A 12,837-nucleotide genomic window follows, 5' to 3' on the forward strand; every position below is an offset into this window, starting at 1 on the left:
TCAGTACGTGCTGCCACAGTCTACATGCAGCTAAGTGACCTAAGTAATGTAACCTGGATCATGAACACTGCTTGCATAGCTTCCCCTTGGTTAGCCGTTGCAGCAAGCTGGCTAATTACCTAAGGTTTCCCCAGAGCTCTTCCTATCCACAACTCCTTTTGCTCATTCTGTCCTCTGTCTTGAAATGCCCTCTCTCAAGTTATCTCTATCAGTCTCAACTGATATCAAAACCAACCTCCATTTCTGATCCACAAACAAGAAGCAAAGCTTTATTACTCTCTCGGGGCCACTCACCACATTCTCTCTTGCCTCATGATTATCTGAGTTCAGGTTATCTCCTTATCCTATTGCAAAATTCCCTGAGGGCAGAGATCATATCTCATCTTGGAATACTCCTCCAGTACCAAACAGAGGGCACTAGGTAGTCCTTAGTAAATTTGCTGAATAAGGAATGATCGCTAGGACCAGGTCAATGCTACATCACTGAAACCAGTACCTGGGGTTTGCATTAGGAAGGTATTTGAGAAACTCCTTGGAGGGCCATGCTGGGAATGGGGACAGGCCTATAGCCATTAATTAGGCCTTCCTTTGAATCGTCAGCAGCTCTGCCCTATCAGTTCAACATTCACCTCAGCATTAGAATCAGCTGAGGCAATATCTTTGCGATCCAGTATCTGCCCTGGAGCATTGGCTAAGCTACCAAGGACACACAGCTGGAGCCTGAGTGCCTTCCAGCTGGTACCACCACGCCTGGAGAAACAACACAGCTATTTCCACAGCACCCCAAGCCAGGATATCGCTGTGGGGGCCAACGTGCTCAATGGCAAGGTTACCATTCACTAAAACGTGGTTTAATTAACGGCAGTTGGTTTTGCTTGAACAGGGACTCAATGCAAAAATATTTAACACTGAGAGCAATGAAGAGTGTCATACCTGAATGTTAACATCTGCCCCGTTGTTCACTAACAACTCAAGACACAAAGCACCATGAGTGGAGGCAGCAGCGAAATGCAAAGGGGTGAACCCGTTGTTGTTGGGCTGGTTCACGTTAGCACCGTAGTCAATAAGCTCATTAACCACAGCATCCTGTCCGTTGTAGCAGGCGATGTGAAGTGCCGTATTTCCATACACATTGATCTCGTCAATCTGCAAAGGAGTCCAACACACGGCTTTACAAATCACTGGAGCCAATTTACTCCATTTTCTACCAAATGCCTAATGGCTGTGGCTAGAGAAAGGAAGTATCCATTGTCAACTTCATTATTCAGAGCTTACTCTCTCCCCAGCACAGTCAACCTGTGAAGGCCTGCCTCCCCAAGGTAAAGATCAGCAAAAAGTGAATGTGACAAAAAGTGAACCAGGGCAGAAGAGTTAGAGGTTTCTACCTTCTAATGTGGACAGAGGTATTTCGGGGATAGGGAAGGGATACAGGGTGATAGGCAAAGCTGCCTTCAAATCACCAGAAGAGAAGGGAATCAGGGGACCATGAGAAGAGCCCCAAACTCACAAGTCGGGGCACAGGGAACATAAAGAGAAGGGTGGGAGGTGGGCAGGGGAGCCTAAACACAGAAGTAGGCTTAGAACCCACTCTGGGTTGTGCTCTGGTGTCTGACACCTCACCAGGCCACATTCGAGTAGCAGAGCAGTGGCGCTGCCCTGAGGTGTGTGTAGTCCATGGCTCCCTACTGCTTTCCAAGACCTGCCCCGGGTGCTAGGTTTCACCATCAAGGTCTCAGTACAGCATCTTGGTTTTCTTCTCCTCCAGGGATGATGTGCCAGGGCCTCACCGCTCCTGTTCTGCTAGTTGAAGGACAATGGGGACAGGCCAACCTCTCCAGCTCAACTTTAGACACTTCTGCAGTTTGTCCCTGCCACCCATTCATTCATTTCTGCTGTCAGCCATGACTTAAAAGGCTAGTTTCTGAAGGTGGGATAGGAACCTGAGCCAGTCTTTAAAGAATGCCTGGTTAATATGTATCGCATAGAATATACATATGTCTCTATCTGTGTTGACATAGAAAATTAGACTGTTTCTGGTTTTCCACTACTTAGTCTATGCCCCCCTGCCCTTCATCAGTTGTCTGTGTAAACTAAAAAAGACAGGATGCTAGAAAATAAGTTTTTCTCCCTTAAATTAAACTGCACACAGGAGTTAGTTTGAGAACAACAGAAAAGCTCACCTCCACCCCCAGATTCAGGAGATGTTTGACAACATTGATTTGTCCATTGGAGGCTGCGGCGTGCAGAGGGGTATAACCCTTCTTATCCTTACAGGTCACTTCTGCGCCATGGTTAATGAGCAATGCCACAACGTCCAGGTGGCCTTTACAAACAAAGCAGCAGAAAACACCGTTAACCTTTATCAATTTGGCGATTCATTTTACCTAAATTACCACTATTAGCTTTTACTGCCACCAGTACTTTGCTGAGCTATTTGTAAAAAGCTGGTTCAGGCAAATATTCAACAAATATTTATTGAGTATTTACTTACTGTATGTCAGACAGTATGTAAATGCTATAGGAAGGGAAAAAGATCCATATGCAAGCCTTCTCTTCAAGGACACCTTGTAGAAGTGATGCCTATCACCAGGTCAATAAATAATGACGAGGTCTGGCCAACATATTAGTACCACAACCTAAAAAAGTTGTGTGTTAAAATGAAAGCAGTGCTTTTGAATGCAATTGCCATTCCTCACTGAAAAGTCTAACAATGACAATTTGGTTTGGGAAAACTGATGAAAGAAAAAATAAATTAATCAGAATACTCTGGATTACTGTTAAATCATACAAAATTGCTGCTGGTTGACTGTCTTTTGACCCACAAAAATGGCAATTTGATATGGCTCAGCTTAAAAGCATTCTCATGAATTAATGACTAAACAGAAAACCCTTCTAGTTTCAACTCCCGTTAGCATTTTTTTCTAGAATATTTTACTGTTTCCTAACTCACTATACATAGTATGATAAAACCTATTTGACCATTTTTTCATGACTGAAGATTGTTTGATGCTTCAGGGTTATTGCTATAAACATGGTTGATAATTGAAGAGTAAAAGACAAGTACTGACTCCAGGACCTAAACTGTGTGTGTGTGTGTGTGTGTGTGTGTGAGAGAGAGAGAGAGAGAGAGTTTGGTATTGTCTTCTTTTATTAAAATTTGACTCTTTTTTCCCCCAAGACTTGTATATAGAAAAAATGATTTCCAATTACTGGTGGTGCTATCTCAAGCTATTTGTCCTGGTTTCACCCTATTATTCCCTAAAGATAGTCATCTACATATTTTTTTTCCTGTTTGTATCCAGATGACACAAAATAATGACTTTACTTCTTTAAAGTCGTTCACCCAAATGTCTTAACTATGCATCAGCAAAGAACAAACTTGAAACCCCAGATTCTTTGTGTCCTAGCTCACCTAGCTTAGTGTGTGTTCTGCCTAAACATCTGTCTCCTAGCACATTCACAGGCTCCAGTCTACAGGTATCGTGCTTCAGCCAACTCGAAAATCCATAACTCCTTTTCATAAAAATGCTAATGCTTACAAAATTTGAAGAGTCTAGTTTTCTATGCCCAAGGATTCATTCAGACCCATCTCTAGCCACATACTTATTTCATCCCTGCCCCAGTCCACTCTTTTTTTCCCCCTACGATTAGTGTTAGTTTTTAAAATGATGATAAAAGGTATGTATGCCTGTTAAAAAGGATTCTGAAAAGCAAAAAGGTGTTAAAAGAAAAGCAAAATCACCCACAATCACCAGTCCCTGGAGATAACTGTTTCAATGTATAATATTTTCTAGATTTGCTTTTATTGCATAGATTTTTTTTAACAAAATAAAGATCATATTATTCATACAGTTTTATGATCTGTTATTATAGAATCTGCTAATAAATACCATGGGCATCATTACTGCAGTTACTGCAGAGTGTCCCCTTGTGTAGGTCTTCCATAATTTACCAAAAAATCTCCCGTGGATGGGCATTCAGGTTGTTTACAACTTGGTGCTGATAGAGTCTTGTTTTCTAATTGCAGGGTGTTCTCCAACTAGAAACACAGAGGGAGGATCTTAGTCCTTCATTTCCCACAATTCTACACTGAAGTCTATCATTTGTCAGTGGTATTTGTGCCAACAAAAGTGAAAAGGAAAAACACAGAAATGTAACCTCTTCCTTCATCTGCCTCATTCAAGCGGGCAGAAGTGAGGGCTGCAAGCCCCAGCTTGGTTGGCAGTGGAGTATCAGGACAATCCACAGTGACTCTGCTCACCTCTGCTCACAAAACAGCCAGGGGGTTATCCTCTCCTCCTTCCTTTTTGTTTCTTTCAAAAATATTTATAAATAAAAAGTCAAATGGAATTTGTGTCCTTGCTTTGCTAGCCAGACCTCTTTCGTTTTTAAACACCTTATTTTGCTGCCATGACATGTTGAAATAAGCACCATGTGTGCAGCTTTCCAATCCAGACTGAAGCACATTCAAAGAGATCCAGGCCATGATTCATTCCTAGTCTTCTTTGTAGGATAAACAAATCTCTGACAAAGCAACTGCTCAACCAGAGACCTCTATGTGTGCCAGTGAAATGGACCAAATCTTCATTCAGTGGAAACCCAAACTTGAAGTCAGACTAACTCAAGAGAAAACCTACACAGTCCTCGAGAGACCCGAGGCTTATTCAATTAAGCCTCTACACTTTGCTTTCCACACATGGAATCCTTACCCATATACGCTGCCCAGTGCAAAGCACGCCGGTCCTTCTTGTCAAATGCGTTGATGTTAGCCCCTTTGGCCAAGAGTAAATTGACCATCTGAAAGATAACCAACAACGAAATCAAGCCTACACTCTAATGGTGAGGGCTCCTCTGTGCCTTAGGTGATCTCAGCCAAATTAACATCAAATCTAAAGGCAGTTCAAAGATCTGAAGTTCTAACAAAGTAGGAAGATGATATCACAGCTGAAGCTGTGGCATGTGTGTTAAGGGACAAGACTGAAGTGACAGCCTATTTTTCCAATTCACTGTGGGTCTAAATTTAAGGATGGATATAGTTACCTAAGGTTTGATGTACAAATATTATCATCACATTCTCTAAAAGTCTCAGCAATAAGATCTGGTTGCACTTGTGGCTCAGAGGGTCTGTAGGGAGCATTCCAGTTCCCAGTGATGAGAACACCCACCTCCACATGGCCATTCAGAGCTGCATGGTGTAAGGCTGTGCGCCCCCCTCGGTCAGAGACGTTGACGCTGCTCAGCAGGGGAATGATCACTTCTGCGCATTTGACAGCCTTATTGGCTGCTGCCACGTGGAGGGGGGTCTGCCAGTTCTTGTCTCTCGCATTGACATCAGCCGAGTGCTTGATCAATACTTGTACTGCTTCCTACAACAAAAGCAGAGTTTGCAGGGGTCACTGACAAATGTTCAATCAGTACTTATTGGGTGTAAGATGCTTCACCAGACCCTGGTACTATGAGGAGAAAGGGAAGACACCTGCCCTCACAGGCTGGCTTAAGACAAGCCAGGTAATATGTGATAACGATCAAAAGACTGGCACAGGTTAAGATGATTCACTTTACCTTTCTTTGTTAAGTCAAGAGCCCTGGCACATTTCTAAAATCAAATAAACCTTCTATAAGGTATAAGGTATAAGGTATTCTCAGACCAAATGAGAGCACCATGTGTAAGTGGGCATCCAAGGATAAAATATGCAGAGGCCAAAGGGCCCCAAAAGATCATTGAAGGTTAGAAGTGTTTGCCAGTAAGCCTCCAGACTTCCAAAGCCAAAAGACCTCAAAGACATCCTTGGATCAATTTACAAACCTTTCGTTCTCTCTGTCAACACCTTAACCTGCAGTCTTGTGTGATCAATAAACAGTCAAGGGAAGTAACATGTCTGTTACTATTCACTTGAAGCTATGAAATTGTTCCATCTTTACCCAACCTTTCCATGTTATAATGGGTAACTTCTTTTGTCACTATTGAGTTCCTTCACCTTTTCTGAGCCTCCTACTTTTAATTTTCCTTCTATTGACCCAAAAAGCTCACTAGCCTTTTGACCTACATCTCTCAACCCTGTACGTACAATGAAATCACCTAAGGAGTTCTTAAAACTCCAGATGCCTGGGGCTGGCCCATGGCTCACTTGGGAGAGTGTGGTGCTGATAACACCAAGGCCACAGGTTCAGATCCCACATAGGGATGGCCGGTTCGCTCACTGTGTGAGCGTGGTGCTGACAACACCAAGTCAAGGGTCAAGATCCCCTTACCAGTCATCTTTAAAAATAAAAAAAAAACAAAAAAACTCCAGATGCCTGGTCTCACCCCAGAGATTTTAAGTGGCCTCAGCACTTCTGAAAAGCTCCCCAGGGACTTTCTTATATCACAGGGGTTCAGAACACTCTTCTGTTCAGTCAAGTGAATGACAGAGCTCCTCTCAAAAAGGAAACAGCTACTGGCTGCTTCCCTCTACTTCTAGAGACTTCCCCCAGACCAGTTAGTGGGGTTCCTTTGTTGGACGTCTCATCAATGTGGCATCAGTACCACACTCCCACACCCTGCATGGGCCAAGAACATACCCTTGTCCACCTCAATCCCCATGGGGTTGGACTGTCCAATCTACTCTACCACACAGGTATATAAAAGTGCCCCAAATAGTAGATGATCCAAACTCAGCAAAATTAACACTTATATCAAGGACATACATGATGAAATAAGAACATTGCATGAGTCAGTAGTAAGAGCCTTTTGAGATGAATGGCTAACTTGGACAGCAGAATGAGAGCAAAAACAAATTAACTGTCCAAATTAGACAATACAGTTTAAGTAAACAGTGTGATCATTAAAGGATACCTCATGTGGATGATATAAAATAAAAGGCAGTAAACTGATAGGGCCCAACTAAACAATTTATTAAGATTACCAAAAGAAAAAAAAAGATATGTGCCACCTATTTTCAGCAATACTGACAATAGGGAGGGGAGAAAGGAAGAAATTGGCAACAGGTACAAAGTTACAGTTAGGGAGGAAGACTGAAGTTCTAGTGTTCTAGGGTGACTACAGCAAAATAATAGCATACTGTATATTTCAAAATAGCTAGAAAAGAGAATCTTGAGCGTTATCACCACAAAGAAATGATAAATATTTAGATGATCGATACGCAAAGCATCCAGAGGAGATCCTTATGTAATACGTGCATGTGTTGAAACAACACACTGTACCCCATAAAGATGCACAATTAAAAATAAATGAATAAATAAAAATAAATCTAAAAAAAAAAGACTGACAATAAAGTACTTCTAAATATTCCTTGAGCCCATTTTAGAGTGAAATGTGTACGTGCATTATTAATGCTCTCCTACTGTGTGTGAATCACTGCTAGAACTATGGAAAATCAGAAGAAACATTAGCCGGACTCTAGCCTAAAAACCAGTCAAATGAAAAAAAAAAAAGAAGCAAAAGAAAAGCTAAATCAAAATATGCAATATAAATCACAATATAAGATTAAGATTAGAATCAGAAAAAAATACTATTTTTATCAACTTTGATCTCGTAAATTGTGAAGTTCAGGTAGATGCACAATCGATTGGAATGTGGCAAGAAAATATTGGAACCTCCCTTTACATTCATTTTCTTTAAAAAGGAATGCTGCTAGTTACCTTCTGGGTTGGTACTGGGCCCTCAGCCAGTACAGCAGAGGATCCTACCTCACTTACAGTAATGGAGATGCCCTTGGGGAAGAAGCATGGGGCTTGTCCTGTCCACCCATTCACTCTAAGTGCACTGAAATGTACAATGATGGGCCTGCTAAGTCAATTTACAGATTCTAACATGGACCTTTAAGCTAAAAGAACCCTAAAACATACAAGATGCATGCAAGGAACCCAGAGATTAAAGATAATAACAACGCAAGCATAAACAATGTGGATGTCACAGAGCTGAAGCTTCTTACCCCTCCTACTCAAAGCTTTCCATCACTGACACTACAAGGTAAAAGCAAGGACGAATTTAACGAGATCTGACAAGAACTTTACCAAAACAGAGAAAAATCATCAGAAGACTATTATCTACATGGATATGTAAGACTGATAAATGAAAAGCCTCACCCTAAGTATATTGTGCTTTGAAGTATCAGCTAGTTCATACATAAAATTTATAAATGCATGAGATGAATATTTTGAGGATGTATGCCAAAAATGTTTTGCAGATATATGACCTAAAAGTTTGGAGATAACCATCTCAAAGCAAGACTATAACAAATGGTATAGCATCCTTTTCACAGCAAACTAATACACACTGTCACTTGAATACCTTTGCCTTGTGTTATTTTATTGTACTTGTATAGATTCCTGCTTTGTGTTAAATAGTGTGTAAATTCAGGATAGACTAACAAAACAGAAAATACACAAGATCATTTCACAAATTTATACTATCTGGAGATAAAACCAATGAATTCATGAGAAATTTGTATTTTAAAGGTGACAAAACATGATTACTTTTAGAGTAAGTAACTCAAACTAGGTGAATGAGACATTACCTAGGAGAGGCCCATACTTACAAATGATTTGCAATTCATGAAAAGCTACACATTAAGCAAAGATAGCATATATGTTACACACTAGTTATGGTTTATGTATAAATAAGTTCTTGTAGAGTTTGTGGGGGGCAGAACTAAACCTGTATTCTTAAATAGGCAATACCTAAATACTTTAATCATAGACAAATTTTGTTCTGTTTTCATAAATAAAGTTTATTGGAACACAGCCTGGTTAGTTTGTTTATGGACGGCTGCTTTTGCATTACAACAGCAGAACTGAGTAGTTGTGACAGAGCCACTGTGCACCCTGCAAAACCTAAATTATTTACTATCTGGCCCTTCTGCAGAAAAAGTTTGCGGACCATTTGGTCTAGTCCCTGATCTGAATTGCCACAAATTGCAAATGATCAAATCTGATTAAAATAGAATTTTATTATTTACCAGCATGATGGAAAAAATTCTGTTTTAAATCAAATGGAGGCTGGCCAGTTAGCTCACTTGGTTAGAGCACCACCTTGTAAAACCAAGGTCAAGGGTTTGGATCCCTACACCAGCCAGCCACCAAAACCCAAAACAAACAAAAAATCAAATTGGCTCCTAAGGAGGGCAAATCCTGTTGAAAGAGTCAGTGGCCTCTGTATTGAGCAAGGCCCTTGGTGTGCAGTGGGGGCTCCATAGTGAATTGGGGTGGGGGTGGGGGTGGAGATAACCATTTCAAAACAGTACTATAACAAATGGTATAGCATCCTTTTGAGTGAACAGGATGGAGATAACAGGGTGGAGATAACCATCTCAAAGCAATACTTAACAAATGGTATAGCATCTTTTTGAGTGAACAGCAAACAGCTGCATTGTTGTTTTGTAAAATAGAGTGAGAAGCATTTGGAGAGAGGACAGAAAGAGGAGAGAGAATGTGGGTGCTGCACTCCAGGGTAGAGGTGCACACCTGGGCTGGGACAAGGTCAGCAGGAGGAGCGAGAAGAGGGGAAAGCTGCCACATAACCCAAACTACTGCAGGAGGAGCAGGGTGGAGCCAGGCGATCAGCGATTTAAATCTCCAGGCATTCTTTGAAACCATTGGGGGAACACTAGACTTTACACAAGATATGGCATGTAGCTGCTAGCCAGTCATATCTGTTTAGAAGGCAAGGTGATCCTAACGGACACCTGGGTTACACCTAAACAATTACTAAAGGAAAAGGTTCGAGTTCATTATCAGATGGGGAAGAAATCAAGAGAAGTAGACAGGGTCTCTAATAAATCTCTTTTTGTGTGAACTTCAGGCAAGTCCCATGTGAGTGCCAATTTCGCCCCATTCACCTTTCATACCAACACGCTCTTTTACAGCTCAAGGACACCTAGAAGAGCCATGACTTTTATTTCTCTACTTTTGTAAAATACTCCCACTTTGCCATTCTCCATTTTTATTTCCATATTTGTTTATGTAATGAGTTGCATAGTTTTCATCCTGCTAACAAGAAGGGAAGCTATCAAGACTTAGTTAGCAGGGAAAGGAGGAGTTCCTACTTAATTTCCAATATTAACATTTTTTAATGAACATACAGTAGTTTAAGATGATTACGGAAATAAATTTGCAGACATATAGGATATGAGAAATGGGGAAGACCTTAGCGGTCATCTGGGTTGACCCCTTAATTTCATAGACAGGATGACTGAGGTGAGGACCCGTCAGCCTTGCCGACTTACGGGCTCATGCATTTTCTCCTTGGCCAGAGCTTCCTCAGTGGATAGTCTCAACCGTGCATCCCGACATAAGTATATTCAAATATTAATTCTCCTCAGCTATTTGCATTTTTATTTTATTTTTTGTGGCTGGCCAGTAGAGGGTACAGGGATCCAAACCCTTGACCTTGGTGTTACCAACACCATACTCTAACCAAGTGAGTAATCGGCCAGTGCTATTTGCATTTTTAAACTGTGAAGTTTTAGTTTGCCAGACTGGCTTCATACATTTAATAGAAGTGTAATATAATATTTTGGCAAAAACAAAGCTTTGATTAAAAAAGGCAACTTCCTTTTTCAATTTGCATTTCTCTTTCAAAAATTGTAGCTCTTTAACTTGGTTACAAGGGAGCAATTTTATGGCTACTTGGGGAATTGATGATTTTTTAAATCAAAGAAGTCTTTCTTCTCCTGTATCACACACTGGCTAAAAATTAATATCCAGGAGTTTGCTCTGACAGAAATTTACAGAAGACAAATTGACATGGGGGAAGGGAAGCTGAACACTTTTTGAATCAAAAAAAGTTATTAAACAATGGTTTTACGACTATCTTGGTAAAGGACCAGTTTTTTAAAAAATTATTATTTCAAATCCATCACAAGCCAGTACTTCTGTAAAATACAATAATAAGTAATTAGTAGAATAATAAAATCAAAAACTACAAGACACAAATCATGAACTCGATTATTTTATTATTAAACTTAACAGGCAAGAGATTACCAAATTGCCCTAAAAGTTTCCAGGCTCACTCTTACCATGGCAGGTAAGACAAAAGCTCACAGACCTGCACCAGCACGCAGGCCACACATGAGTATCGTTCCTTCAAAGCCTTTGCTTCTTTTCTAATAAACAAGCACCAGTGAGGATTCTGGCATTTCTCCTGAATGGAGGTATCTGCTCAGTTAATGTTCAATCCTGGGTCTGTAGGCTTTGTTGCATGACACCCCACGGCAGGCTGTCCTACATAAGAGGCAGAAATAATAGACAGAGGGGAGGAACTGTCATGGGAAGGGAATTACAGATGGCATTTGCAGTCATTCGACTTCTACTTTTTATGGCTTTCTCTTTATACAAAAGGCCACTCTAACCTTGTAATAGGAAGTAAAAACATACATTGTGGCACATGGAAAAGATGAGAAGAAATAGGAAGCACGTGTCTTACAAACTACTGCCAGCAATATGTGTTTTTTTACTCTCAAATGTGCATTGCATTTAAGAGGTCATAAATCACTCATGGAAAAGTAAATGTTGATGACTGTATATAGTCCTTGCTTTAGACCAGGGCCTGAGTCTTATATAACTTTCTGTACTCTTCACAAAGCCTGGCACGTGTCTTGCAAATAGTATATATTTGATAAACTTGGGTAGAATAAATATATTGCTAAAATCATCAGCAAACTCTGTAAGTAATAATCTGCAAGTATTAACATGACATTTACTGTGGGCTGATGTCCCTAAGGCTGCACTCAAGTAAGTCCTGAAGGCTTTTACTGTATTATTGCAATCATTTGGGGCTTTTATACTGTATTGATTATAGCAATTTCATATTCTGTAAGAATTACATAAATTGGTGCCCAATCAATTTGCTCAATTAATGAGATTGTTCCTCTAAAAGTATCCATCACCAAACTAAACTCACCCTTTATTATTATAATTATCAGAGCACAGTTATTCTAAGAACTAGTAGTACAAAGGCAGTTCACTAGAGGCTTTGGGATATGAAAGAATCCTAAGGGAACTATTCAAGAAGTACCAGTTTTAAACATGAGGAAGAGCTGACACTAAAGTATTCCCAGTCTTCAGTCTCGGACCTCAAAGTGTGGTATGTAGACCACATGCATCAGAATCTTCTTTTTAAAATGCAGATATCTGGGTCCAACCATAGGTTTCATTGGGAATTACGGGGGTGAGGTTCTAGAACAGGTAATTTTAACAAGCACCCCAAAGGATTTAAATGCACATTGTCTGAGTATCATTCATCTACATTCTAACAGAGTATAAAATGCTTAATTTTTTCCCATCCCAGGTATGAACTATGTCCTATGTGTAAACACCTTTTTATAATCATAGAGGTGATTTAAACAAAGCAATAACATTCCAGTCTCCCATATAGTTTTTCTGATTCTCCTGTCTACTAGCATTTGGCCTACAAAAATGACAACGTTTTTTAGAGGAACAGGGAAAACATAAGTTTTAAAAATGTAAGCTATTAAAAAAATGTTTATTCTGCTCAGCTCTGGGAAAGATCTTTATACCAGTTGGGACTTCTGTCTGCACAGAAGCCAAAAATAGATGCATTTTATTGGTTGGAACAGTAGCCATGAGGTGCTTATGTGATTTGAGAGAAGCAGTAGAGCACGGTGGTGAAGAGGCAGGTCCTCGAGGCACACTCTCCTCCACTTACTGGCTGCGACATCTTTGGCTCCTTACTTAACTTCTCTGAGATGATGTTTCCTAAATTAGTATTGTTAACAGTATCAATCTCAAAGGGTGGCTCAAAGGTTACAATGGAATAATGCACAGAAAGTCTTTAGCATACTGCCTAGCACACAGTAAGTGCTTAATAAATCGTCA

At 40.3% G+C, this 12,837-nt stretch overlaps 1 protein-coding gene across 2 annotated transcripts in view; it reads right to left on the minus strand.

Annotated features, from left to right (window-relative positions):
• The window catches only part of ANKRD44 (ankyrin repeat domain 44), a 183,692-nt gene that overhangs the window by 118,420 nt on the left and 52,435 nt on the right, over window positions 1–12,837 (minus strand). For both annotated transcript variants that reach the window (XM_008568521.1, XM_008568520.1), the window contains exons 4-7: window positions 5,166–5,366; window positions 4,710–4,797; window positions 2,181–2,323; window positions 934–1,146 (exon numbers count right to left, since the gene is read on the minus strand). In XM_008568521.1, coding sequence (XP_008566743.1) covers window positions 934–1,146; window positions 2,181–2,323; window positions 4,710–4,797; window positions 5,166–5,366 — 645 coding nt within the window. The remainder of the gene's footprint in view (window positions 1–933; window positions 1,147–2,180; window positions 2,324–4,709; window positions 4,798–5,165; window positions 5,367–12,837) is intronic.

Source organism: Galeopterus variegatus, unplaced genomic scaffold, assembly GCF_000696425.1.
Source record: "Galeopterus variegatus unplaced genomic scaffold, G_variegatus-3.0.2 Scaffold420, whole genome shotgun sequence".
NCBI lineage: Eukaryota > Metazoa > Chordata > Mammalia > Dermoptera > Cynocephalidae > Galeopterus > Galeopterus variegatus.